We start from the raw sequence: 27,719 nt of genomic DNA on the forward strand, positions 1-27,719 counted from the left end.
ACAGCAAAGGAAACCATAAACAAGACCAAAAGACAACCCTCAGAATGGGAGAAAATATTTGCAAATGAAGCAATTGTCAAAGGATTAATCTCCAAAATTTACAAGCAGCTCATGCAGCTCAATAACAAAAAAACAAACAACCCAATCCAAAAATGGGCAGAAGACCTAAACAGACATTTCTCCAAAGAAGATATACAGAATGCCAACAAACACATGAAAGAATGCTCAACATCATTAATCATTAGAGAAATGCAAATCAAAACTACAATGAGATATCATCTCAGAATGGCCATCATCAAAAAATCTAGAAACAATAAATGCTGGAGAAGGTGTGGAGAAAAGGGAACACTCTTGCACTGCTGGTGGGAATGTGAATTGGTTCAGCCACTATGGAGAACAGTATTGAGGTTCCTTAAAAAACTGCAAATAGAATTACCATATGACCCAGCAATCCCACTACTGGGCATATACCCTGAGAAAACCAAAATTCAAAAAGAGTCATGTACCAAAATGTTCATTGCAGCTCTATTTACAATAGCCCGGAGATGGAAACAACCTAAGCGCCCATCATCGGATGAATGGATAAAGAAGATGTGGCACATATACACAATGGAATATTACTCAGCCTTAAAAAGAAACGAAATTGAGCTATTTGTAATGAGATGGATAGACCTAGAGTCTGTCATACAGAGTGAAGTAGGTCAGAAAGAGAAAGACAAATACCGTATGCTAACACATATATATGGAATTTAAGAAAAAAAAATGTCATGAAGAACCTAGGGGTAAGACAGGAATAAAGACACAGACCTACTGGAGAACGGACTTGAGGATATGGGGAGGGGGAAGGGTGAGCTGTGACAGGGCGTGAGAGAGTCATGGACATATACACACTAACAAACGTAGTAAAGTAGATAGCTAGTGGGCAGCAGCCGCATGGCACAGGGATATTGCCTTGGTGCTTTGTGGCAGCCTGGAGGGGTGGGATAGGGAGGGTGGGAGGGAGGGAGACGCAAGAGGGAAGACATATGGGAACATATGTATATGTATAACTGATTCACTTTGTTATGGGGCAGAAACTAACACACCACTGTAAAGCAATTATACCCCAATAAAGATGTTTTAAAAAAAAAGAGAGAGAAAATCTAATATAAACATAAAAAAAAAATAAAAGTGTTTATTTCTAAATCAGAAAAAAAAAAAAGAAAACATAAGAAAAAAGTCTTCATGATCTTGGGTTAGGCAAAGAATTCTCAGATACAACACCAAAAGTTCAATCCATAGAAGCAAAAATTGATAAATTGTACTTCATCAAAATTTAAGATTGCTTTAAAAAAGATGCTGTTAGAAGAATGGAAAAAAAATTGTTAATCACATATCTGACAAAGGACTTGTATTCAGAATATGAACAGAACTGTCAAAATTCCACCATAAGAAAACAACCCAGTAAAATTATGGGCAAGATATTTAGGCATATATTTTGCCAGATTAGATATATGAATGGCAAATAGCACATGAAAAGGTGCTCAGCATCCTTAATTGTTCGGGAAATACATATTAAAACTACAGAGATACCACTACAGACTTAACAGTAACTTTTTTTTAAACATCTTTATTGGAGTATAATTGCTTTACAATGTTGTGTTAGTTTCTGCTGTATAACAAAGTGACTCAGCTATATGTATACATATATACCCATATCCCTTCCCTCTTGCACCTCCCTCCCCCTACATCCCACCCTCTAGGTGGTCACAAAGCACCGAGCTGATCTCCCTGTGCTATGCAGCTGCTTCCCACTAGCTAGCTATTTTACATTTGGTAGTGTATATATGTCCATGCCACTCTCTCACTCCATCCCAGCTTACCCTTCCCCCTCCCCATGTCCTCAAGTCCATTCTCTATGTCTGCGTCCAGAATAACTTTTTTAAAGATAATATGAAGTGCTGGCAAGGATGCAACCAGAGCTCTCAGACATTGATGGTAGAGATGTAAAAAGGTGGAACCGGGCTTCCCTGGTGGCGCAGTGGTTGAGAGTCCGCCTGCCGATGCAGGGGACGCGGGTTCGTGCCCCAGTCCGGGAAGATCCCACATGCCGCGGAGTGGCTGGCCCGTGACCCATGGCTGCTGAGCCTGCGCGTCCGGAGCCTGTGCTCCGCAACGGGAGAGGCCACGGCAGTGAGAGGCCCGCATAGCGCAAAAAAAAAAAAAAAAAAAAAAAAAAGGTGGAACCACCTGTGAGAAGAGTTTTACAGTTTCTTATAAAAAGTTAGACACATACTTATATGACCCAGTAATCTCATTCCAAGATATTTTACCAAAGTTAAATGAACACTTATTTTCACACAAAAATCTCATATGAATATTTATATAGCTTAATAATTTCACAAAACTGGAAACAACCCTAATATATTTAAATTGGTGAATGGATAAACAAACTGGTACCTCCTTACAGAAAAAGACTATTCATAAATAAAAAAGAGTGAGCTCTAATACACAACACTTGTGTGAATTTATACATTATAATGAGTGAAAGAAATCAGTCTCAGAAGGTTCCATACTGTGATTCCATTTATATGATATTCTGGAAAAATGTTAAACTATAGGAATGGAAACAGATCAGTGATTGCCAGGGATTGTGTGTGAGAAGAAGGGTTGACTAAAACGGAAGAACATACGGCTTTTTTTGAGATGATGCAACTTTCTGTGTCTTGATTGTGGTGATAGTTGTCAAAACTCATAGAACTATACACCAAAAAGAGAATTTTATTTATACAAATTAGGTAATTTTTTAAAAGAAAGGAAGAAAAATAACCCCTGTACATAAGATATATCACACTTGGAATCATTCAGTTCACAGTTTCTTCTATATGAAAAGCTCCAAAAGGGCCATACTTTGTTCTCAACACTAAGAATTCCTAGCCCAAGTACATGCAGCTACCCTTCCCTCCTTAACTACTCTGAGTTCTCATGTGAGAGAACATGGGCTAACCTCCTCCAGGATTAGAGACTATGAAGAGAGTGGTTCAGCCAGCCCCAGCTGACCACCAGCACCAGATGTGCGAATGAGCCCAACTTGGACCATGCAACTCCAGTCAAGCCACCAGCTGGTTATAGTCCTGTGAATGACGCCAAGTGAGACTAGCAGAAGAACTGCCCAACTGAATCCAATCCAAACTGCTGATGTGCAGAGTCGTGAGCAAATAAAATGGTTGTTGATTTGACCACCATGCTTTAGGGGCGGTTTGTTACACAGCTTTAGATAACTGACACAATATCATCCATAGAGGAGGCAAATTATATTGGATCCTTCACCCCTTTTTTAAAAAATTATTTTAGAGATGTTACAGGAAATCCTTTCATCTCTGGGGGAAAAAAAGAAGCACATTAATAGCACATTCCCAGAGATTTCTATTAGGTGGTATTTTCCTGCATAAAGCCCAGGCAATGTATTATGCTGACATATCTATAATAACATGTTCATCCTTTGTGGTTATATTTTAAGGTAGAGAAGGTCAAAGATGAGAGGGAGAGAGCTGACGGGACCAATAATCTGTAGTTGACAAAGTGAGACTAAGGGGGGACATGGTGACAGTTTTTAAATATTTGATGGGCTTTTTAAAACCATGTGTTGTTTTAAAGCCAAAAGTTGTATTAATATGTATAAGTTAAAGGAAGAATGTTTCAGACTCAATAGTAGAAATAATTATCTAAAATGAGAGCTGACCAAAAGTGAACTATGCTGCGTTAAAAATCAGTGAGGTGACTGTCATTAAGAATTTACAAACTGGTCACATCTTAGAGACGTTTTCTGTATTGAGTGTGCAGGTGATTCCTATACAGAATGGGACACTATACTGGATAATTTTCTAAAGTTCCTTCAGACTCTAAGTTTATTGAAATTATTTGGCATCACAAGAGTCGTACCCATGTTTTAAAACTTGGACCTTTAAAGCTTGCTGTCCTTTTAATTAGTGAGACTTGCCAGATATGCCCTGATGCGGTAACCAAACCAAGTTGTTTTGCCTCATAATCTGTAGATATTTTTTCTCTCCTGCTTACAGCTTGTCAAGTGACCTTGTGCACCAGGGATTGTTTCAAAGGATGGAAAGAAACTGTCACATCCAGCCTGCCCTGCTTTGCCAAAAACTGGACTACAAACAGGGCCAGCTTTGTGGTCATGTGAACTGTGTACTTGCACTGGGTCTCATGCTTGGTTTAATGGTCTGCTACCACTGTTTTGAAATTCTTAATAACTTATGAACAAGGGGCCCCATAGCCAATCCTAACTACGATCTTCATCTGTAGTTCCTCACTACCCACCCACTACTTGTTATCTTGCACTCTGCCTTCTGCCTTTACAGTGGAATAAGACCACACTCTCAAGTCATCTGTTGCCTACTAGCCAATCCCCATAGTGTCCCCTTAATCCTCATCCATTTTCATGTCTCAAGCATCTGACATTGTTTACAGACCATACCTTTAAATTCCCTGTTTGGTTTCTATGACTCTGTATGGCTTTCTTCTCATCAAATTTGTTTGATAAAGTTGAGTAGAATGATGGAATGAAGTTAATAGTCACAATACATGCCTCAGGATTTTTTTCTCTAGAGTGGGCCTATACTCTATCCACCAGGATTTATTGGTACTTCCCTTATTTTCACAGGGTCAGTGACAAAATGGTTTCCAAATGGATAAATTTAAAGGCTGAACTATATAATCCTACCTGGTTGGTATTACAAATCATATGTAGGTTTCTTTGTTGTCGTTTTGTTTTTCTTTTCTTAATATAGCAATGAAGTGAAGAACATACCAAGGGGTTCATCAGTTGAATATATAAATGGTCGTAAATTTCCTCGAGTCTCCTTCACGAAATAATCAATGACGCTGAAAAGATTTGGGAGTGTTACCTGTATACAGAGAGTAAGAGAAGGTCAGTGTCACCTGTGTAAAGATAGAGTAAGAGAAAGCTCAAATGAAATTTAATGGAGATTACTGTGTATTTCCTATCCTCCAGAAAATCGTGTCAATTCCTCACCTCAATAGCTTACTGAATGGCCAGGGTTTTACCTACCCATGCGTTTTCTTTCTCCTTTATAACCGTATCTAATTCCCTATAAAGAAATTACCCCTTTCCTATTGTATACAGTTTGGTGGACAATAATTACTCACTCTGCTCTTTCCCAGTTACTGTATGAGAATGTGATTCAAGTTAGGCCCAAAAAAGCTCCCTTCCTGAAATTTGAACTTGAGTAGAGGATCAAGAAAGCAGATTCCTAATCAGATGATGCTTAGTACAAGTAACTGCTTCCTAGTCCCTGAAGGTTTTCTAGCCTTCCAGTCATTCTATGGGCTTCCTATGTTCTTAAATTCTTTTTTTTGCTTGTTAGCCATAATTGCTTTCTTCTGCTTGAAACTAAAGACCCCTTTAAAGCCAGAGAACTTAGCATTTTAATATCTCATTGTAACAGGCTAATTTACTTGGCTAGGAGTAACTAAAATGTCTTGCTACCCCCTAAGCCAATATTTTTTGACAAGTAAAACCAGGTTAAACCTGAATATCCCTGGTAAACTTAAAGAGGAAAAAGAATTCACAAAATGACAACCTGGTTGAAGGGTAGGATTGAGGAGTATGAAAGGTGAAAGAATAATCCAGGCTGTTCACTTTGTGTACACTGGGGACTGTTGGGACTAATGACAGATAAATGAGCCCCAGTTCACCTGTTGCAGAGGCACATTCTTCCTCCCCAACCATTGCTTCCAGTCACTTGGTTATTTGGATTATCCTTCAGCAATCTAATTCTCTGTTTCCTTCATTAGAATTTCTGAAAAAGCCCAGTCAGGCGTGGACATGAGAACTGACAATCTCTGGGAGGCATTTATGGCAAAGATGTAAGTGGGGTATATGAAGCAGCTGCTGTCTTGCTCTTGGTAAAGGTCTGCGCTCTAAGGGTTATGGCCAGAACATAAGAAATTCAACACTACACTCCCTTTCTCTGATCAATACAATGGGCCTGGAGAGGCAGAGGAACTAGGAGCTCAATTTTAGAGAAGATACCATAAACATCTTCAAGACCTATCGAATCCATTTAAGTGATAGCCCTTTCCTGACTCAGTCTTCCCACCACTGCAGCCTGACATTACAGATGCTTCCTTTCCCCAGCATCCTGGACCACAGGCTACATTACTTCATTGTCATTGGCTGAAACCACTGTAAATACCAGTTTTTCCACCTGTATAATAGGTGTTACCTCAGGGTAATGATAAAGATTAAATTAGATGGCGTGTGTGAAGTATTTGGCTCTGTGCCTAACATAGTATCGAATGGTTATGACTACAAGTCAGTTGGGGTAGGAGAGGGGTTGAATACAAGGAAGAAATCCTTTCTTCACTACTTGGTACTATTAAGAGGGGAATTTCTGAACTTCTGCATGGTGGGTATTAAAGGACCAGGCATTTAAAGATTTTTTTTCCCATTAGAAATAAGAACATTGGGGACTTCCCTGGTGGTTAGGAATCCGCCTGCCAATGCAGGGGACACGGGTTTGAGCCCTGGTCCGGGAAGATCCTACATGCCACGGAGCAACTAAACCCGTGCACTACAGCTACTGAGCCTGCGCTCTAGAGCCTGTGAGCCACAACTACTGAAGCCAGCGCTCCTAGAGCCCATGCTCTGCAACAAGAGAAGCCACCGCAATGAGAAGCCTGTGCACCGCAACGAAAAGTAGCCCCCGCTCTCTGCAACTCGAGAAAGCCTGCGCACAACAACGAAGACCCAACGCAGCCAAAAATAAATAAATAAATTTATAAATAAGCACATTGGAATACTTACATACTTTAATTAGAAGATGTAAAATAGATGCTTAACAAAAATATTTTTCTCTCCCTGAGATAATTATATTGATAAAGATCTTCAGAGAAAGAAAGAAGTGGAAAGAATTGATAGCAGATGATCTTCTACTCTGCCTCCCCCACCTGCTCTTGCATCTCATTTCTCACCCTGGATGTCTGCTACCTTCAGGGCCCGTTAACATGGCTGTTTTTCGCCAGCACTATGTTCCTAGGCAAGGAGTCTGCTTTCCCAACTTACTTTGAATTCTATAAGGTAGGTTTGGGAGGAAGCAGGAGAAAATTAATCAACAAAGAGGAAATAGTTACTTACAGGTTTTTCCAATTCAATAGTGTAGTTTTTTCCTACACTCATCAGTTTGTAGTGCTTGATTCTTGGCAGGCTAAAAAAAAAGAAAGTTCATCTTCATTTAAGTATACTATTGGGTCAAATCAAAATAAAGTGAGTATAAAATATCACCTGTACAATAAAACTATGTTCCAATTACTCTAGTTTTCTATGTCTCTTTTTGGGGGTTTATACACTAGGGATATAGGAAACCTGGGTCATTGAGTGGATGCATGAGAAAGAATGAGATGAAAAAAGGAATCAAGAACTGAAAATCTTTCAGGCAGAAACTATTTTTTTAAATGCCAGTAATTTATAAAGTAGACAATATTATAAAATCCTATGTAGGTATATATACATCAAATCTATATTCTCTATATTAAAAGGGAAGTAGAAAGAATTACTGAAAGCAAATTACTTTCTTCATCACTATTCCTATCAGAATGCCCTCAATAGCTGTTCTTCCTGCTAGCCATATACCACCGTAGATAATCTGCCAACTTCAGGGCTGACTTAGAGATATGGAAATGGTAGGTGTTAAATATTATACGAACATGTAGGTGAGAATGTAAGTACAGTAGATGAATCCTAATGTCTTCCTCTTATGTAGTGACATAACACTAAATTATTACCACCCTAGAGATATGGTATTTTTTTACTAGAACTGCTTAAGAATAAGGAGCACATTAATTCACTTTTGTACTCCAGCATTAGGCACACAGTAAATATTTATAAAACTGAATTTTAAAAAAATATTTGGGGGACTTCCCTGGTGGCGCAGTGGTTAAAGATCCACCTGCCAATGCAGGGTACAGAGCTTCAAGCCCTGGTCCGGGAAGATCCCACATGCTGCGGAGCAACTAAGCCCGTGCACCACAACTACTGGGCCTGTGCTCTAGAGCCCGTGAGCCACAACTACTGAAGCCCACACGCCACAACTACTGAAGCCCACATGCTTAGAGCCCATGCTCTGCAACAAGAGAAGCCACCAAAATGAGAAGCCTACACACTGCAACGAAGAGTAGCCCCTACTCGCCAAAACTAGAGAAAGCCCGTGTGCAGCAACAAAGACCCAACACAGCCAAAATAAATTTATTTTTTAAAAAAAATATTAGGAACCCATCTAATAGTGCTGTTTGCTAGAACTAATTTATACTGAGAGCAGAAATCAGTATGTTTGCCTTGATTCATATGGCAGTAGTGTCAGGACCAAGACTTTTTCTAATGTTGAAAAGTTAATAGCATTTATTATGCCTCCATTGCTTGAAAGATGAACTAATTCAACATCTGTCCAGTTTACAGAAGCTGCCTGAGGAAAATTGTTTATCAGGTTAAGTTTTTCTACAAGGCCTCCCACGTTCTTTTTCATCACTCCTCTCTCCATTTCCAGGTCACATTCCTCTGGGACTGAACTACACTTCTCCTTAAGGGACTCTTTCATCATCTACTGTGATATCCAAATCTCTTAATTGGATGTCACATTGGAAAACAGCTAATAATTTTTTCCAATCACTTTAGAGCTTTATTCTCAAAACATGGGATAAAACCTAACCAACCCTCTTCCCTCCTAAGGAAAACCAAAAATTATTTCCTAGTGCTGAACCTTCAGGAATCAGCCACCGGCTGGTGAAGGAAAACTTCGGATGGAGGAAATCCTACAAGTACCCTCTTTTGGGGTGGCTGGCTCTGGCCTTGTCTTCGTCTCTACATGAAAAGACCTTTATAATCATACTCTTGAAAACTCTCACCAATTCCCATTAGAATTCTTTTATTCCTATGACATAAGTGATTATTATTCCTTGAAGACTGATAGAAAGCTTGAAAGGCATGGCCTTTATAACCAGAAAGATCTAGGTTCAAATTCTGGTTCTGTTGTATGAGCTCTCTGAGCCTCATTTCTTCACCTATAAAATGGAAATGGTGATGCCTGTTTCACAGTGCTGTTGTGAATAAATGTGTGAAAAATCCTTACTATTGTACAATGTCTGTCACATGTAGACAGTAAATTATAACTATTTTTTACTACTTTTTAAATGCATTTTTTTAACTTAGTAGTTTCTGTAATTCTCAGTTAATTCACTTGTAAAACATGGAAAATACTGTCTGTCTCAGTTTTTATTGTGCCTGAAGGAAATGTTTGTCAAGCACTTAACAGAGCACCCACAGATGTACCCCATAAGTGGGGACAGTAATTGTTAATAATAGCCATCATATCATCATCATCATCATCATCATCATCATCCATGGCAAAACTGTGGGAGGAAAAGCAGCAATAGTTAACAGAGTCTCTTGGAACTTTTGACTAATAGGACTAAGTGCTAAGGCAGAAAATAAGATAGAAAAAAAATTCCATTGAAGTCACTTAGGTTTTGACTCTCATTTCAGACCTGTGTTTTTCTTTCATATTTTTTTTCCAAAGGAATAAAGAGGGGGAAAAATCTAGATTGATAAAATTTGCTATATTGAGGTTTCCTATTACAACCTCAAAAAAGAAGTAACCTGTCTTTAAAAAAATATATGTGGCCTTAAATATGGTTATAAATACTGTTCTTAACTCCTGACCCCAATTTTTGCAGAGGAATGAATTTTGGGTAAATATTTTCTATTGCTTTCTTGGCTAATGGCTTTCCAAAGTGTTTATATTTCTAGCTTGCCACGTACTCATAACAATTTTAAGAAAACAAAACCAAATTATGAAGTTTGTTGTAAGAATAGCTTTATGTCTTATGAATTCACACACCACTGGACTGGGTAAAAGTGGATGATATTTTGCATCAAGAGAGGAGTCACCTGATAATTTGCCATTGAAGGTCTTTTGCTTCTTCCTGAAAACTAAAATCTTTTCTCCCACAGTTGATTTGTTAACAGATGGAGATAATTTTACTTTCAAGTACTGCTTTGTAAACCAACTTGTCCTTTTTAGCTAGTGTTTTACCAGGCACACTGGTCTAAACTTGCATGGCTGAACATTTCTCCTACGACCTGTAAGAGAGTGAATTGGTTTTGTGGGTAACACAGGTGCTTCCTAATAGTCTAGATTTCTGCCAAAGTCTTTACAGACTACTGCAATACAGTCTAACCAGCTAAACTTCTACTGCTCTCTACAATTGCTATTCTTTAAAATTGTGACCTGTTAAACAGAATATATTAAATCCAGGCATTTCAAAAGACCTATTTTAAGGCATTAGAGAACACATAATGATAATCCTTAACATCACAGATATATCTGGCTCATAAGGAATACTTGTGCAAAAACAGTTAAAGTTTTTCCTAGCCACTTTCAGATATAAACTATTCCCCAAAGCCTAAATAAGCACATACTGACTGCAGTGTTAGAATGCTCTAGTTTGACCACTCTACCTCACTCCTTGCTTTCTAAATATAAACGTTTCTTGAGAGTGGAGGGATGATCAGTTTTATGAAATGTCATAAACTTTTATGACTATTAGCTGTACAAGCATGAATTTCTATGTGAATTTAAACTGGAAGTATATTTACTAAAAATAGACATGTAATTTTGATATGAACTCCTTTGCCATACTCTAATGAGGTTAAATATAACTTAAATACAATACGAATAAACACTGTGCCATTAGATCTAATCCTAAGTGTAGAAACTCATTGCATTTGGTCACAACCCATATTTACAACAGAAAACGCTGTTATTTCTCATAGCTCACTCGTGCGGAAAATGCAAATCAAAAGTTGGACTAATTTAGACCACCTTAAAAGAGATCTTGCTGCTATTGTGCAGGAAATACACAGTCTTTAAAGAGCCATTAGATCTCAGGATTTTGTTTATTTCATGCAGAACAGTAGCACAGGGTTCACATACAAATGGATCAAACACTCAATCCAACCAAGAAAAGTATGAAAGAAAAAAGTCACTTCCTTGTGTGATCTAATTTAACTTTCAATCAGTTAGATTAAATTTCTTTTTTAAAAAATCTGTGAGAGCTGCATAGCACAGGGAGATCAGCTCCGTGCTTTGTGACCACCTAGAGGGGTGGGATAGGAGGGAGGATGGGAGACGCAAGAGGGAGAAAATATGGGGATATATGTATATGTATAGCTGATAACACACCATTGTAAAGCAATTATACTCCAATAAAGATCTTTTAAAAAAATTTTTGTGAGATAATTTTTTTTGCTAATTTAGAATTATTAAAATTTTTAAAAATTTCATTTACAAAACCTTAAGGTGGCTCAGAATAAAACCCAAAAGATATGCAGTACTTTATTTAAAAATATGTAAAACGTTATTGAAGGGCATTAAAGAAGAGTTAAATATTGACACACAAGAGGACAAGATCTCCAGGTAACAATATGGACTAATCCAAAAGCATGTCCTCAGGGTAAACATGAAGTTGTGGGTTGGTGAGTACAATATATCACTTCCATAAAACTTAAAAACATAAAACAATGCTATACAATAACTGTGGGACAAACATATGTAGAAAAAGGAGAAAGTAACCCAAAGTGTGTACCTTCCCAGGACAGTGGCTGGGGGTGGGGAATGCGTATGGCGGGAGGCGGCCAGATATGGAGTGTTTGGCTTGTCTCAGGGAGGATTTGAAACACGGCAGTCTCAGCTTCAGATCTGACGCTAACAATTCCTCTAGGCTCTATGCCAAGTTCGTGGACTGCTGGTGGAGAAGGGCCAGAGGCTCAGGGTACCTGCCTCCCACCCCAACCCCTACCGCCGCCCTCGAGCCAGCTCCTAGCTGAGACCGGCTCCATCCAGTCACTGCCCTGATCAGATGCTCCGCAGGTAAGAGGCGGGCCCAGGAGCCACCTCGCCAAGGCCCTGGGTTCAGCTGTGTGACTTTGGGCAGGCTGCTGCCCTCCACAGGCTTCATTTTCTAATTGTAAAATGGGATGGTATGTGGAATACATTTGAATTCAGTTTTGTATCCTCTTATTTTTAAAGTGGAAGTAAACAGTTAAAAGACATTCTGTATTTTATGTGATATTCAATTTCCTAAACCCAAATAAGGACAGATTCCTTTACCAGGATATACTAAATAGAAAATTTCACTTTTCTCCCAGGAGTTCTTATAAGCTCACTGATATTTAATGCCCGTCATAACTTTTATTTATTTTGGATTTGTTTCAAGGTAGCCAATTAAATTATAAATCAAGTAAATTATCATGAATAATCCATGATATTCTATCATATTAGTTGAAAAACCCTTAATTCCAAATGTTAGCCTATAATAAACAGAAAAAAAATGAAACCACAATATGATTAAGCTGACATAGATATTCATTGTGGAAAAATACACACACATACACACACACAAACACACACACAGATTCTCTTACTTCACACAGACTCAGGATCGGATTTACCATCTAACATTCTTGCCACATGGCTAGTGTATAAAGAAAAGTCTCTGTATATATGAAGTAATTGGCAAGTGAATGAAGCTTCTTGGGTTGTAGCTCATACTAGCATTGCAGCCACATGCCATAATTTTAATTTTGTCCTATAAGTGACTATTTTCTTTTTACTGCCTTTATTCACTTGCCAGTGTCTTCATATTTAATCTATTTAGAATTATTGATATTTATATATGGATCAGTAGCTAGATTCCTAGATAGATGTGTTATAGCTAAAAAAAAAAAAAAAGAATATTATCCACAGAAAGAATGGCAAATTCAAGAATCAAAGTTCTGTTTAAGCTCTTATATGAAAGATAATCATGTACTGAATATTTTCATTTAGGACAAAAATCACTATATTTCAATTATATTATCAGTTGTAAAAATGTTAACTAAGCCAGAGTCCCTATTGAAATGCAAGTTTTTATAGACTCTGAGGGAAGGAGTAGACTTTAAAAGATACAATCACCATCGCTACACAGAAAAATCAACTTTTGCATGTAAATGTTACTGACTTTATCAAAGGTAAACCATTTCACTAGAAAGAAATTATCAACCTTAACAAGAGGCTCCTAAGTGATTCTTTTTATAGAAAAGTCAGATTATGTCACTTTTTTATTCATCAGAGGCCAATGGCCTCTCATTATTATTCACAGTATAACCCTTTCCCCTACAATGACCTGTAGGGCTTAGAGCTGTCAGCCCTACCCCCACCTCTGGAATCTCATCTCCTAACCCTTTCTCCTTGCTCACTCCACTGTAGTCCCAGTGGCCTCTTGTGTTGTTGTTGTAAATTATTTATTGATTTATTTATTGGCTGTGTTGGGTCTTCATTGCTGCGTGTGGGCATTCTCTAGTTGCGGAGAGTGGGTGCTACTCTTCGTTGCGGAGTGTGGGCTTCTCAGAGCAGTCTCAGTAGTTGTAGCACACGGGCTTAGCTGTTCCGCGGCATGTGGGATCCTCCAGGACCAGGGCTCAAACCCGTGTCCCCTGCATTGGCAGGTGGGTTCTTAACCACTGTGCCACAAGGGAAGTCCCTGGCCTCTTGTTTGTGAACAACCCAAGCCTTCTCCTACCTCTAGCCTTATGCACTGGCTGCCTGGAATGCTCTTGTCCTACATATTGGTATGGTTTGTTCCCTCACTTCCTTCAGGTCTCTGCCTAAATATCAGTTAACAAAGGAGGATTTCCTTGACCACTCTATATTAAATAAACAACAACAGCAACCAGAAAAAATTTCTCTCTCTATCACCTCTGAGAGTTCCCATCTCCCTCATCCTGCTTTATTACTTCCATAGACCTTATCATCATATACATGTTTTTTTTTTTTTTTTTTTTGTGGTACACGGGCCTCTCACTGTTGTGGCCTCTCCCGTTGCGGAGCACAGGCTCCGGATGCGCAGGCTCAGTGGCCATGGCTCACCGGCCCAGCCGCTCCGCGGCATGTGGGATCTTCCCGAACCGGGGCACGAACCCGTGTCCCCTGCATCAGCAGGCGGACTCCCAACCACTGCGCCACCAGGGAAACCCCTGCACTTCTTATTTTATAGTAAATATTATAGTCAATGAAAAGTCTATTTTTTCAGCAGAAAAAAATTTGGCAGTATATACAGTACACCAAGATGTTGAAAGATAATATCTCTGAGTGGTGGGACAAGGAATAATTTTAATTTTCTTTCATTTATCTAATAAATATGCATTACGTTTTTATTGAGAAAAAAAAGAAAAAGCAGTCTAGGTGCCTTTTAACCTATCAGTCCATCAGTTCTCCCTGGTTTCAGCTGAGTGATGGCTAGCAGGTTTCATTGATTATAGTACAGAAAGAATACACATCAGAACCTGATGTCAAAGATGGTACCAGGACAAGTTTCATTGACAAGAAGATGAAGATTCCAGGGTTCACAGTCTTAGTCACAGTTTTCAACAATATAAGAGTTAAAAAACAAATGTAGGCTGTTGCTGACTTCAGGATGTCCTGTGCATCTTCATTTCCAACACCACCTTACCACTTTACACATGTCTTCCTCAAAGTACGAGCCCAAGACTAATCACTGATTGATCGATTGAATAAAGCATTCAGGTATTTTAAATCTTTGGTATAATTTCCTGGTAGAAACTCAGTCAATCATAGAGTTGCATGGTGAAAAAACCTCTTTCCTTCCTTCTACATAGCAGTTTTATTTAGGTTTGTTCTTTGGAAAAAAATCTATTTAGTCTAAAGGTGTGGGTGGAGGGAGATTTCCTGTGTGGTAGGAGGCTTGGTTCAAATCTGCATTTTGCATTTTGTGATATGACATAGAGGAAATGTGACATGTACTCATAGATATACTGTATATCCACAAGACAGCTTATTGTCCCTGGTTTAACGAGTCCAGTGACTAACTCTCCTTGATAATTAGAAATTAATTTTAACAATCTAATAAGTAAACTGAAGTTCATGGTGCACTTACGCTGGCATAGGGTTCAATACATCCACATAATCTTCATTTGGTTCCTTCCCTTTTTCCAGAAATGAACTCAGTGGCCACTCTGTCTCAATTCTCCTTTTCTTTTCTCTAAGGCTTCATGCAGTCTAATTACTTGCCCAGGAAGGAGTGACACATGTAGGGGAACTGACAGCTGAAACCAATTAAAGCCATAGGCAAACAAGAAAGACAGCAGAGTAACTGGTTTTAGCAAAGATGAGCCTGTTCTGGTCCTAAGGAGCTTCTGTTACCTGACAGAGATGGATGGATAGTATCATGAATAGAGGATCTTGGTGTTTTTGAACTGCCTCTAAACCAGCTAGAACCTGCACAGGGCGCCTGACTAGAAAGAAACATTCCTTTTGATCTGGTCCAAAGCTAAGTATACTCACCTGGCACCACAAGCTGATTCAAGTAACATCAAACCTCTCATTTTTTATTCTGAGCTCGCTAGATCTCACTGCCAGGGAAGTCCTGGAGCGCCTGCAAGTTGCTCAGCTGTCCCACAGATAACCTGGAATAAGCTCCACCAACCATATGGCAACATGGGGTCAAGATGGAACTGTTCTTTAAATGACTGAGAATCAGCAATGAGAGGTCTATATTTTCGTGTGTTTGTGTTTGTATTTTGAATTTTCACTCACACATTAGGATTATGATACTGCTCTATTAAATTTTTAAAAAATCTTTTCTAGAAATGTGTTTGGATTAAGTCACCTATATTCTCCTGATCTATATTCATACCCCTAATTTAGACTTCATTATGACCAGCTATGTACTCTTAGAAGTTATAATCTAAATGGTAGAATATTTTTCTTCATGTGACACAACCTAGCCTATATTTTGAGGCAGCTGTGTCTGAATATCATCTTGATCTCCAGAGTGGGGTGCACGCTTTCCAGGGGGTGTATAAGAAAGTCCTTTGGAGTCTGGGAAGAAAACACTAGAACTTCATTTTCTATTTACACATTATTTTATTAATTCCTATTATTGTTTATATTTTATCACATGTGTGTATATATATGAAATTTGAGACTATCCTTCTGCATAACTAATAATCAGTAAGTCTATTTCCCTTATATACCAATCCTGAAAAAAATAATAGAATGAGGAAAAACTAATGAAGCAGCTGTTCCTTATTAGTTACCTATTATGTCCCAAGCATTATGCTATTGCAAATCCTCACAGCAATGCTACAAGATAGGTACTGTTATCCCTACTTTACAAATTTAAAAAACAGGCTCAGAAAGATTAAATAACTAGTCCAGAGTCACATAGCTAGAAAGTTGTGGAACCAGGACTCAAACTCCAGTTTAATTAATTCAAAAGCAATGTATCTGCACTTTGAACTATAGTCTGTGTTTCTCAAACTTCTACTAAAGTTGCCCTAACAACAGCATGGTATAAATGTATATACAGAGTGATCTGGGAACATAGTAAAAGACAATATTTATAGAGCACAGCATTAGAGGCAAATTGTTATCTTTTGATAATTCACATGAATTTTATTTTAATTCTGTACCATATCTATGTACATTATAATTTTAAAAATAATGCTGTTTATCCTTACCTCAAGGAAAAAACTAAGAACAAATCTTTTTGGCCAAAATGTCAAGTATAATTGGTGTTCTGGGAAGATGCACCCCAAGTTTTTTCTGGTGGTTTTAGTGTATTCCTTGACACCTAATCACATACACTTGGTATGTCTGTATCCCAGTGTAAGAAGTGCCAGGCCAAACACACGATGATGCCTTTCCACAACAGAGGGAGGGAATGTGTTTCTGCCTCCCCTTAAGTCAATATGCCTTTCACATATTCTAACGGGCCCACTCTTCTACCTTCCTATGACTTTCCTACATGGTAGTTGACCCTCAAACTTTTACTTGTTTTTGGCTGAGAGAAAGAACCAGCATCCATTATCTTGGTAAAGTGCAGTCCTTATTTCATGTGAATGCAAGGCCTTTACTTAGAAACTAGCTTTGGATAAAGTCTGTATTTAACTGACCCTAACAAACATTGGAAGTTTTCATGTCCTCTAAAAGTATTAGAAAACATGGTGCTCCTTAGGGAGCTGGTTAGTTATCAAAGTACTTCATGTTTATTAGACAGTTGCTACAGTAGTTTTATTTAAAATAATGGTAGTTATTTAAAATAATGGTAGTTAACAAAAACAAAAAATAATGTCCTTCCTACCTCTGTTATTGTGAGAATGAAGCCTCTCCATTCTTCCCCACTTTCTGTGCTCTCTGTCTAAAGATGTAGACAAAAACAGATAAAGACAAAAAAAAGAAAAGACATGAATGACTATGAACACTAATACTTTTATTAACTTCAGGTAACTTTAGAATTTCATATGATTGTTTTATAAGTCTCGAAATAGTGTAAGCCATCAAAACCCGGCAAGATTGACAAAATGCATATTCTTCTATTGAAGCACATTGTTTTAAAAAGTCAATTGTATTTTTAAACTACTTACAATCAGTTAAAAGGAAGAAATAATTCATTTTTCTTTGTGCTTAGAATTATTAATGTGTATTTGTTATGAAATATTTCAATAATTTTTCTTTTGTAGGAAGTACATAGCTTTAATCTGTTTGCTTATTAAACAAGTAAAATTTTACATATTAGCTCGAAAAAATTTAAATGTTAGCACACTTATTTCTTTAGTATGTCAATTCATGGTTACTCGCCCCATTGGTATTTTTTTTCTTTTTCTTTTTCTTTTTTTTTTGCGGTATGCGGGCCTCTCACCGTTGTGGCCTCTCCTGTTGCGGAGCACAGGCTCCGGACGAGCAGGCATGGCTCACGGGCCCAGCCGCTCCGCGGCATGTAGGATCCTCCCAGACCAGGGCACGAACCCGTCCTGCATCGGCAGGCGGACTCTCAACCACTGCGCCACCAGGGAAGCCCCCCACCATTGGTATTTAACACTAACTTGCTTTAAGTTTGAGGCAACCAGGTAGGACCAATGTAGTTATTTCCCATTACCTTAGTAGTTAGTAAGTTACCTTAAAAACTTCCAGTTCTTAGCTCTAAATATTACTAATACAGCCAACATTTATTAAGTGCTTACAAGTGTTACTGTTCTAAGCGCTTCACATATATTAGCTGATTTAATCATGACAATTTTGCAAAAAGTACTCTTTTTAAAATTTCATTTTATAGATTTATTCACTTAGCAGATACTCACTGAGTGTCTTTAAGTTCTGGGCACTATTCTATGTACTGGTTTACATCAGAGAATAAAACAAAAATACTTATTCTCATAGGGTTTAGGGTCTAGCAAGGGGCAATAAATAGTAAACATAATAGTGAGTAAATGTTATAGTGTCAGATGGAAATAAATGAGAAAATGTAGAGAAGAGTTAATAGAGATTGGGAATGCCATTAAGGGTTTGGGGAGGGGAAAAGAGTTGCAATTTTAATAAAGTGGTCTAGGTAGGCCTCAGTAAGAGGGTTACATCTGAGTAAAGACTTATGGGTGAAGAAACCAAGGCAATAAAGAGGGTAAGTAAATTGTCTACAATTACACACTAACAAATAAAACAGCTAGAGTTCAAATCTAGGCATTTGATTCCAATCCTGTGCTCTAAATCACCACATCAGAATCATCCAGGGAGCTTGCTTAAAATGCAGATTCAGAGGCCCAGGTTTGGGGATGTGGCCTTATATTTCCTACATACAAGTGATTCCTGGTACACTAAAGCTTTATGACCACTGCTTTCAAGGTTAAATCCAACTACATCTTATTCAGTTGCAAGTTATTCTCTTTATGTTGTAGTTGTTGGTTGACTTTCCTTGGCTCACTTTCAATGCCAATACAAGAAAAAAATCTTTTCCTATATAGGTGCTGGGTATACAGTGGTGAGTTTAACAAACAGATCTCTGCCTGTGTGGAATTTAGCGTTTTTTGAGATCATGCTTTCACTGCTGAGGGCACGCATTCAACCCCTGGTCAGGGAACTAGGATCCGGTAAGTCACATGGCATGGCCAAAAAATAAATAAAAATACAAATAAATAAACCAAATTAACGGAAAACCAGTTCAACAGCCGCTGTAAATTGCTTTGGTTTGTCAATTTGCAAGTCAATTAATCCGTAATATACCAATGTTCAAATTATGTCTCCCCCCAGCCCCAAACCTACAAAATGGCAAAAATCCTGCTAAAATATTATTATCCAGTTAGACCTGTCCACAACTTCCAACATCATTGTACCACTGCACCATTACAATAGAAATCCTCTTATAGAGATCTCAAGTTTTAGGTGGTGAATAATGAATTTATAGGTAAGAAAATGTAGTAGAAAAAGTGTTTGGGCAGAGGGAGGGAAGCCAATTTTGCTAGTAACCAGATCTAGACCTTGAACAAACCAGTTAACTTCTCTGGGACAACAGCTTCTTCACTTCTTGTCTGAAGAGCTGCAATAGGCTTCTTTCCAAGCAGCCTCTTACTTTCCACTCTTTTTCTCTCTGAATCATTTACAATGTAGTGTAATCAAGTTATTCCCCGGTTTCAAACATTTTAATGAATTCTCAGTGCTTTCAGATTCATTCTTTTATTTTTTCATCAGCACTAAATATTTATTGAGCACTAACAATGTGCTCAAGCATCACAAGGTCATTTGTAATAGGGCCCTTTTAAATCGAGACTCCTTAAAAATACTCTCTCTTCTAGTAAATTTGGTTACTCCCAGTTGTCTTAATACCTCATGGTCTTTCCCATCACCTCATACCTTTCCAATCACTGTACACCTTGCTTCAGTACTCTTCCTTCTTCTTGTTGATACAACTCCCTACTTATCCTTGAAGACCCAGATTGAATATATCCTTGTCTATGAAGATTTCCTGAAGCCTTCCCCATTCCCAAGAGGAATGTTTATCACTCTCACCCTGCATTCCCATAGCATTTTATGCATTTTTAATTACAGTGTTTGCCCCATTGTATTTTAGTTATTGGTATAGCCTCTGCATCAATAGGAAACGAAGTTTTTCAAATACAGGGGTTGTGTTGAAGTCAAGGTTGATAAGAAGTAGATTGCAGTAACCATTTATTAAATGAATAACTTCCAGCTGAAAAGTTTTATGATTCTAATTTGGAGAGTTCTTAGCCTCCACTGTGACAGGAGTTTCTTTTTTCTGATATATGTGAACATTGGTTGACATATGATTCTTTTGTTGCCATGTATAACAATCATGTTATTATCAAATTCTTGAAAATACACCAAAATCCAACTATTATAGTCATCATCAGCATCTGTGTCACAGGAATTTGCTATACATCAGGATATATGAAAAATATAAGTGAAAACTTTGAGTGAAGTATAATGGATTAACTCATATAAAATCAAAATCTCAGTGCTCTTTTGAGCCATCTATGTTATAAAACAATTAAAGTGAATGAATGCACATTTTTAATAATATTTAAGGATCTCTAAAATACTTTACTATCCATTTGATTCAATCAGTAAACATGAATAGGAGCCTCCAATCCCTTTCCAGTACTTCTAAATTTCTGACCTTTGTTTTACTTAATGTTTATTGACGATTTATTGTCATTTGCATCACAATTCATTGCAGTAAATTTTGAAGATATGTGAACTGTATACATTTATGTTTACAATCCATAAGTGAAAACACAGCTTTAATTTTAATGATTATGTGAAAACTTTGTGCCATAGTGAGTCATTATTACTCAGAAAATGTTTCTGCTAGGTCTTTTGGGACCAAAAAAAAAAAGGTAAAGAATCACTGTTAGCAAGCGAAGTGACATTAGTAGCTGTCAGAGTGGTTTAACTCGCTAAACTTATTAACTGTAGGTTGGTGCCTTACCTCCATTCCAACCCCTTCCAGTGTGTCATTCTTTACCACAAAGACTGAAAAGCTAAAAACTACATTTTCCAGACTTCTTTGCAGTTAGAGAGGGCATGCATTCAATGTTGGCAAGGCGGAGGAGAGACAGAATTCATTCTTTCCCAGCCTTTGGTTTTCCTATAGGGGATCACGGCCTGTAGGCATCTGATTTTTCTGTGGCAATGTTATAAGAAGTCCCAGTGTCTGATCACTAGTTTCACGGGTGTTGATAGTCAAGGCATGGAACAGTGGTTTTCTGATAATGATTGGTGTGAAGTACAGTGTGCTTCTGAAGCCAGAAGCAGTAAGAAGGCTTCTTGCTCAGGAGGCTTCTTATCTGTGGTGGCTTTCTTGACATGGCAGTTTTGTAATTATGGTGGCTTTCTGATTATGCCGTGTCAATATGGTTCTGCAGACTCCAGCATTAGGACCAACTTCCCAGTTTTCAGTTTGCTTCATGCAGCTGGCTCTTGGTGGGTCAGTTCTGCAGTGTATCTTTGGGAATCATTCCTGAAAGCCCCAAATACATTATTTCTCCATCCCCCCCCCAACAATTATATAAGCAGATAAATGCCTAAATTAACTATCATGAATTTATGTAACTTACCCCAGATCAATACAGTTTTCCAATGTCTATAGGAAGAGGTGAAAAGTTATCCTAACATTGGAGGTGCTCCATAATCTAGTTCCATTTTGCAAACATAAGCACCTTTTCAATATCTCACAAATTTTCTCTGTGTCAACAGCACATCATTTCTGCCTCACATCTTTGCTTGCAGTTTGTCTTCCTATTTCTTTCATCTTGTAAATCTCTTTCTGTTAGGTATTGCCAGCAAGCTACAGTTTTGGCATTTTATTTTTTACAAATTTCTATAGGCACTTGAATTTACAAATATCTTATATATCATTTCCTATGCATACTTAGCTTAAAATAATTTATTATTTTCTAATTATAAGTGGAAAACTTATATACGTCTCAGACAAAATAGAGAAACAATGAAAATCACATGTTATTTCACCATCCATACCATTAGCACTGTTTGGATGGGTACCAGTCACTTTTTTGGCACTTTTTCTCTATTTGTATATATTATGTAATCAAGTAAATACTGTAATGATACTTGATAAACTGCATTTTTCAAATAATGTATCCAGAGCACATTTCCAGGTCAATAAGTATGAAGGTACATTATTTAAATTTTTGCCCAGTACTATCAAAGTAATTTAAGTCTTTGCAAGGTTAAAATTATAATGCAGAACTATATCAAACTTTTGAAAATGTAAGTATGTTTTAAATTACAAAAGCTCCTTTTTATGAGATAAGAATTACATTGACTAGAAGTAAACTAGAGGCTACAGAATGGAGACTTAAAGAATAGAGATTTGTTGTCCCCCGTGTTCCTGTTAAGAGAAACAATGTATATATAATAAAGTATAATTGCAACTAAGAATCAAATGGTTGGTGCCAAGGTAACTTAGGAAACTTAACACTGGTCAGTTTATACAGCACTTTAAAATTACCAACTCAGTGCAGACCTTTAAGACCCTGTGCATAACATTGTTTTTTGTTTTGTTTGTTTGTTTGTTTTTGTGAACGTTGCTGCCACATATCTGCATATTGCAAGCATACTTTATTAACTTGGCAATTACAGTCCAGTAGAACCTTTGAATCCGAGAATAATTTTGTCAGGAAGGGCTACTAAAGTGATTGTACTTAACAGATGGAGTAAGAACATGAAGAGTAAGGTCATTCTCTTACATCAACAATAGCATTATAATATCTAAGAAAATTTACAATTCCCTGTCATGCGATAATCGATATTTTAGTTTTCCACTGTTGCTTAAAGCTCTGTATAGCTTCTTTGATCTGAACCAGACTCTGATCAAAACTCACACATTGCATTTGGTTGCTATGTTTTTCTCTCTGTCTCTCTCATGTTCTTAATTTTTCAAGTCAAGTTAATTGAGGTATAATTTACAGCAAAAGTTACCATTTTTTGAGGAGCACAGTTCTAAGAGTTTTGACAAATACATATAGTCAGGTAACCACCACCATAAGCAAGACATAAGTTATTTCCACCACTGCAGAAAGTTCCCTCCTGGCTCTTTGCAGTCAGGGTCTTCTTCTGCCATGACATCATCCTCTGGTAACCAGTGATCTCATTTCTGTTCATATAGTTTTATATAGTCATGTACAGGGACTCATACAGCAGATGGCCTTTGATGTCTGGCTTCTTTCACTTAGCACGATTTTTTTTTTTTTTTTGGTACGCGGGCCTCTCACTGCTGTGGCCTCTCCCATTGCGGAGCACAGGCTCCGGACGCGCAGGCCCAGCGGCCATGGCTCATGCGCCCAGCCGCTCCGCGGCATGTGGGATCTTCCCTGACCGGGGCACGAACCCGTATCCCCTGCATCGGCAGGCGGACTCTCAACCACTGCACCACCAGGGAAGCCCGGTTTTTTTTTTTTTAATATTTATTTATTTGGCTGTACTGGGTCTCAGTTGTGGCATGCGTGCTCTTGGTTTTGGCATGCGGGATCTAGTTCCCTGACCAGGGATCAAACCCGGGTCCCCTGCATTAGGAGAGCAGTCTTTTTTTTTTTTAATTAAAAAAAATTTTTTTATACAGCAGGTTCTTATTAGTTATCAATTTTATACACATCAGTGTATACATGTAAATCCCAATCTCCCAATTCATCACACCCCCACCCCCACCCGCTGCTTTCCCCCCTTGGTGTCCATACGTTTGTCCTCTACATCTGTGTCTCTATTTCTGCCCTGCAAACTGGTTCATCTGTACCCTTTTTCTAGGTTCCACATATGTGCGTTAATATACGATATTTGTTTTTCTCTTTCTGACTTACTTCACTCTGTATGACAGTCTCTAGATCCATCCACGTCTCTACAAATGACCCAATTTCGTTCCTTTTTATGGCTGAGTGATATTCCCTTGTATATATGTACCACATTTTCTTTATCATTGGGAGCTCACAGTCTTAACCACTGGACCACCAAGGAAGTCCCTCAGTATGTACTGAGATTCATCTGTGTTGTTGTGTGCCTCAGTAGTTTGTTTTTACTGCTGAGGAGTATTCCACAGTATGCATGCATTGCAATTTATTTATTCATTCACCAGTTGATGGGCACGTTGCCAGTTTGGGTCCATTATGAATAAAGAAAATTTTAAGTTGTAATTGCAACTATGTTATAATTTCTAGAACAAACTGATTTTTCGAGTGTCATTTTAAAGGTCTATTCTTTAAGATAATTTTAACAGTTACAAATTTGAAATTATCTGCAACATAAAATCATAAGTAACTAAAAGTTTCTACTTCTCTTTCAAGCTAAATTTCTGTATACCTTTTCCTCCATATACACATCTAATACACATAGTTCCATGGATACATAAACACACACACACACACACACACACACACACACACACACACATCCCTTACATAGATAAGCAGTTGTGATGGAAAATTTCAAGATTTTAGTCAGCTGTCATGGCAATGCATAGGGATTGATCTTAATGTTTTTTTTGGAGGGGAGGGGCCTGTAATGACAAATCTGGGTTTTATAAACATTACTCCATCAACTAGCAACCCTATTTTAGGATGCTAAAATTATGGAGGGGCTAGTAAATACTAAGACAGATGCAGAGGGAACTGAAAAGTTTGGGAACTGTGGAATCTGCATAACTTTTTATTTTTATAAGTGTGCAGCTCCAATTTCTCTCTAGAACAGACCAGTTCATTACCTACACCCTCCTGCATTCTATACCAGTATGTCATTTCATTTCAAGTTTCTCAAAATACGTCTGAGAGTTACTGTTGCCAGTGGAAGCTGGGGGATATAATTTTACACGTGGAACTTTACATCTATGAATATGCTTGCTAAAATTTCTCACTGAGAGTATAGTGATTAAGTGCTCAGTTCTGGAGTCAGAATGCTGGGGTTCATCCCCAGCTCTGCTGTTTAATGGTAGTGTGATCTCGGGCAAGTTACTTAAAGACTGTCCCAGTTCTGTTGTCTGTAAAATGTGGATATTAGTCGTCTTTTCTCATAGGAATGTTCTCAGAATTAAATAAGTTACTTCATGGAGAGCGTTTATGACAGAACTTGCCATACAGTATGCACTCAATAAACGATAGTGTATACTATTAACTATTCCAAATGTGAGACCAAATTAAATAATGTAGTCTGGTTGGCAAAACTTCTCCTAGACCAAGTATAAAAATCTCCATAATATTGATAATACCAATAGCATTATTTATTGAATTCTCACTATGTTCTAGGCATTTCAACTAGATCTTAAAAGGAATTAATCCATATCTCAACAACTTTAACGTTGTTCCCATTTTACAGACAAGAGAGTTGAGAAACTTATAGGTTAATTAACTTGCCCATTATGGCAGAATTAGTGGAGTGTGGAACTTGGGCTTGTCTGATTTCAGAGTTAATTCTCGATCCCTCTTTCCTACAAAAAAAAAAAAAAGAAGAAAGGTCTTAGCAGGTGATAACATTTATTAAAGCATTGCAAGTTTTAAAAAATTTATTTGCTCAAATCTTGGTTAATGACTTTATTCAATAAGTAATGCATTTTTATTACCTAGTTATTGACTATATTCCCTACACTGTACATTTCATACCTGTGACATTTATTTTGCAACTGGAAGTTTGTACCTCTTAATCTTCATCACTTATTTCTCTCCTCCTCCCACACCTCTCCCCTCTGGCAACCACCTCTTTGTTCTCTGTATCTATAACTTTTTATGTCTTAAGTTTGCTCATTTGTTTTATTTCTTAGATTCCACATATAAGTGAAATCATACAGCATTTGTCTTTCTCTTGTCTGACTTACTTCATATAGCATAATACCCTCTAGGTCCATCCCTGTTGTTGGAAATGGTAAAATTTCATTCCTTTCTACGGTCCAGTAGTATTCCATTATTTATATATGTATATAAATATATATATATATGCCATCTTCTTCATTCATTCTTCTGTCGATGGGCACTTAGGCAGCTTCCATATCTTGGCTCTTGTAAACAATGCTGCTATGAATATTGAGATGCAGAAATCTTTTTAAATTAGTGTTTTTGTTTTCCTTGGATTAAATACCCAGGAGTGGAATTGCTGGGTCATATGATAGTTCTATTTTTAATTTTTTGAGGAATATCCATTCTGTTTTCCATAGTGGCTGTACCAATTTACAGTCCCACCAACAGTGCACAAGAGTTCCCTTTTCTCCACCTTTGCCAACACATGATTTTTGTTGTCTTTTTGATAACAGCCATTCTGACATGTGCTTGCAGTTTGTCTGCAAGTGATATCTTGAAGTGATATCTCCTTACGGTTTTGATTTGCACTTCCCTGATGATTAGTAATGTTGAGCATCTTTTAATGTGCCTATTAGCCATCTGTATGGCTTCTTCGGAAAAATGTGTATTCAATTCCTCTGCTCATTTTTTAATTGGGTTGTTTCTTAGATGTTGAGTTGTATGAGTTCTTTGTACATTTTGGATATTTACCCCTTATTACATATATCACTTGTAAATAACTTCTCCCAATCAGTAGGTGGCCTTTTCATTTAGTTTATAATTTCCTACGCTGTGCAAAAGTTTTTAGCTTGATTTGGTCCCATTTATTTATTTTTGCTTTTGTCTCCCTTGCCCGAGAAGAAAGTAACCCATTTTCTGATGTAAATTCCCTTGAAAATTTTTATTAAATCATAAAAATAGGTCATAGTTTCTTAGAATCATAAAATGGTCAGGTCTAGTCTTCAGAGCATCTAACTTAACTTTCCTATTATGTAATTAAGGAAACTGCCAGAACGGTGCCAGAGCTTGTCCTACATGACATAGCTAGTCCACTGAGCAGGTTTCAAGACTCCTGATTTAGGACTCCTTTCAGGACGTCACACTTAAATGATATATACTTACACAGATCATTTTGTTGGCAATGCCTCACAAAAATATTACCCACATTACCCACATATTTGGAAAAAAGAATACCTCATCCATCACCATTTTTACTGTACCATTATTGCTTTCAGAGATAATGCATAAACCGGCTGGGGTGTCGGTGATGAGCCTACACAGTAAAACATTACTCTTCAAACGTCTTCTGCCACTTATCCTTCCAAGTATTACTTTTTACTTTATAAGAGAACCGTCAGGAAGTTTTACACCTTCTCTGAGTGCGAAGGAGAGAGAGACAGGGAGAGAGAGAGAGAGAGGGAGAAGGAAAGAAGGAAGCTGTGGTACGGAGGGAGAGAGAGACGGGGGAGGGAGAGAGAGAGGGAGGAGGGAGGGATGAGAGGGAGAGGGAGTGGGGGAGAGGGAGGGAGGAGAGGGAGAGGGAGAGGGAGAGAGGGAGGGAGGGGGAGAGGGAGGGAGGGGGAGAGGGAGGGAGGGAGAGAGAGGGGAGAGTGAGAGGAAGAGAGAGAGAGACTATGAAGCTGTGGGAGTAAGGGACTAGGAGACACGTGAGATGGGGGAAGGGCTACGACGTGATGGGGCGGGGCTGTTGGGAGGAGGAAGGCCGGACTGTGGGAGAGTACCAGTGAGGGGGCGGGCCCCTAACGGCTTTCTTCGTTTGGAGTCGAAGGGCCCATTCTGCGCATGTGCAGCTCGTTTTAAATTGCGTAGTTGGATGCGCGCGAGTGGGCGCGCTCCCGGGCGCGCTCGCTGGGTCGCGGCTCCTTAGTTTCCGCCATCTACCGCCTTCTTTCGCTTAAGGTGCTACTGGGTTTCCGCCTGGCTGCTCTTCGTGTGACTCCGTCCTCGCTGGGCTGCCTGGAGCTGCGGCCCGTGTGAACTTCCGCCCCCAACCCCTGCGCGG

At 38.2% G+C, this 27,719-nt stretch overlaps 1 protein-coding gene across 1 annotated transcript; it reads right to left on the bottom strand.

Moving 5' to 3' along the window:
* Positions 1-3,324: 3,324 nt before the first annotated feature.
* STAP1 (signal transducing adaptor family member 1) lies at positions 3,325-27,594 on the bottom strand. The gene is given in 7 exon segments (XM_065877235.1): positions 3,325-3,359; positions 4,808-4,904; positions 7,157-7,226; positions 15,007-15,112; positions 15,115-15,175; positions 17,215-17,271; positions 27,523-27,594. Coding segments are annotated over 7 exon segments (498 nt in total).
* Between the last annotated feature and the right edge of the window lie 125 nt (positions 27,595-27,719).

This window comes from Phocoena phocoena, chromosome 5, assembly GCF_963924675.1.
Source record: "Phocoena phocoena chromosome 5, mPhoPho1.1, whole genome shotgun sequence".
NCBI classification, from domain to species: domain Eukaryota; kingdom Metazoa; phylum Chordata; class Mammalia; order Artiodactyla; family Phocoenidae; genus Phocoena; species Phocoena phocoena.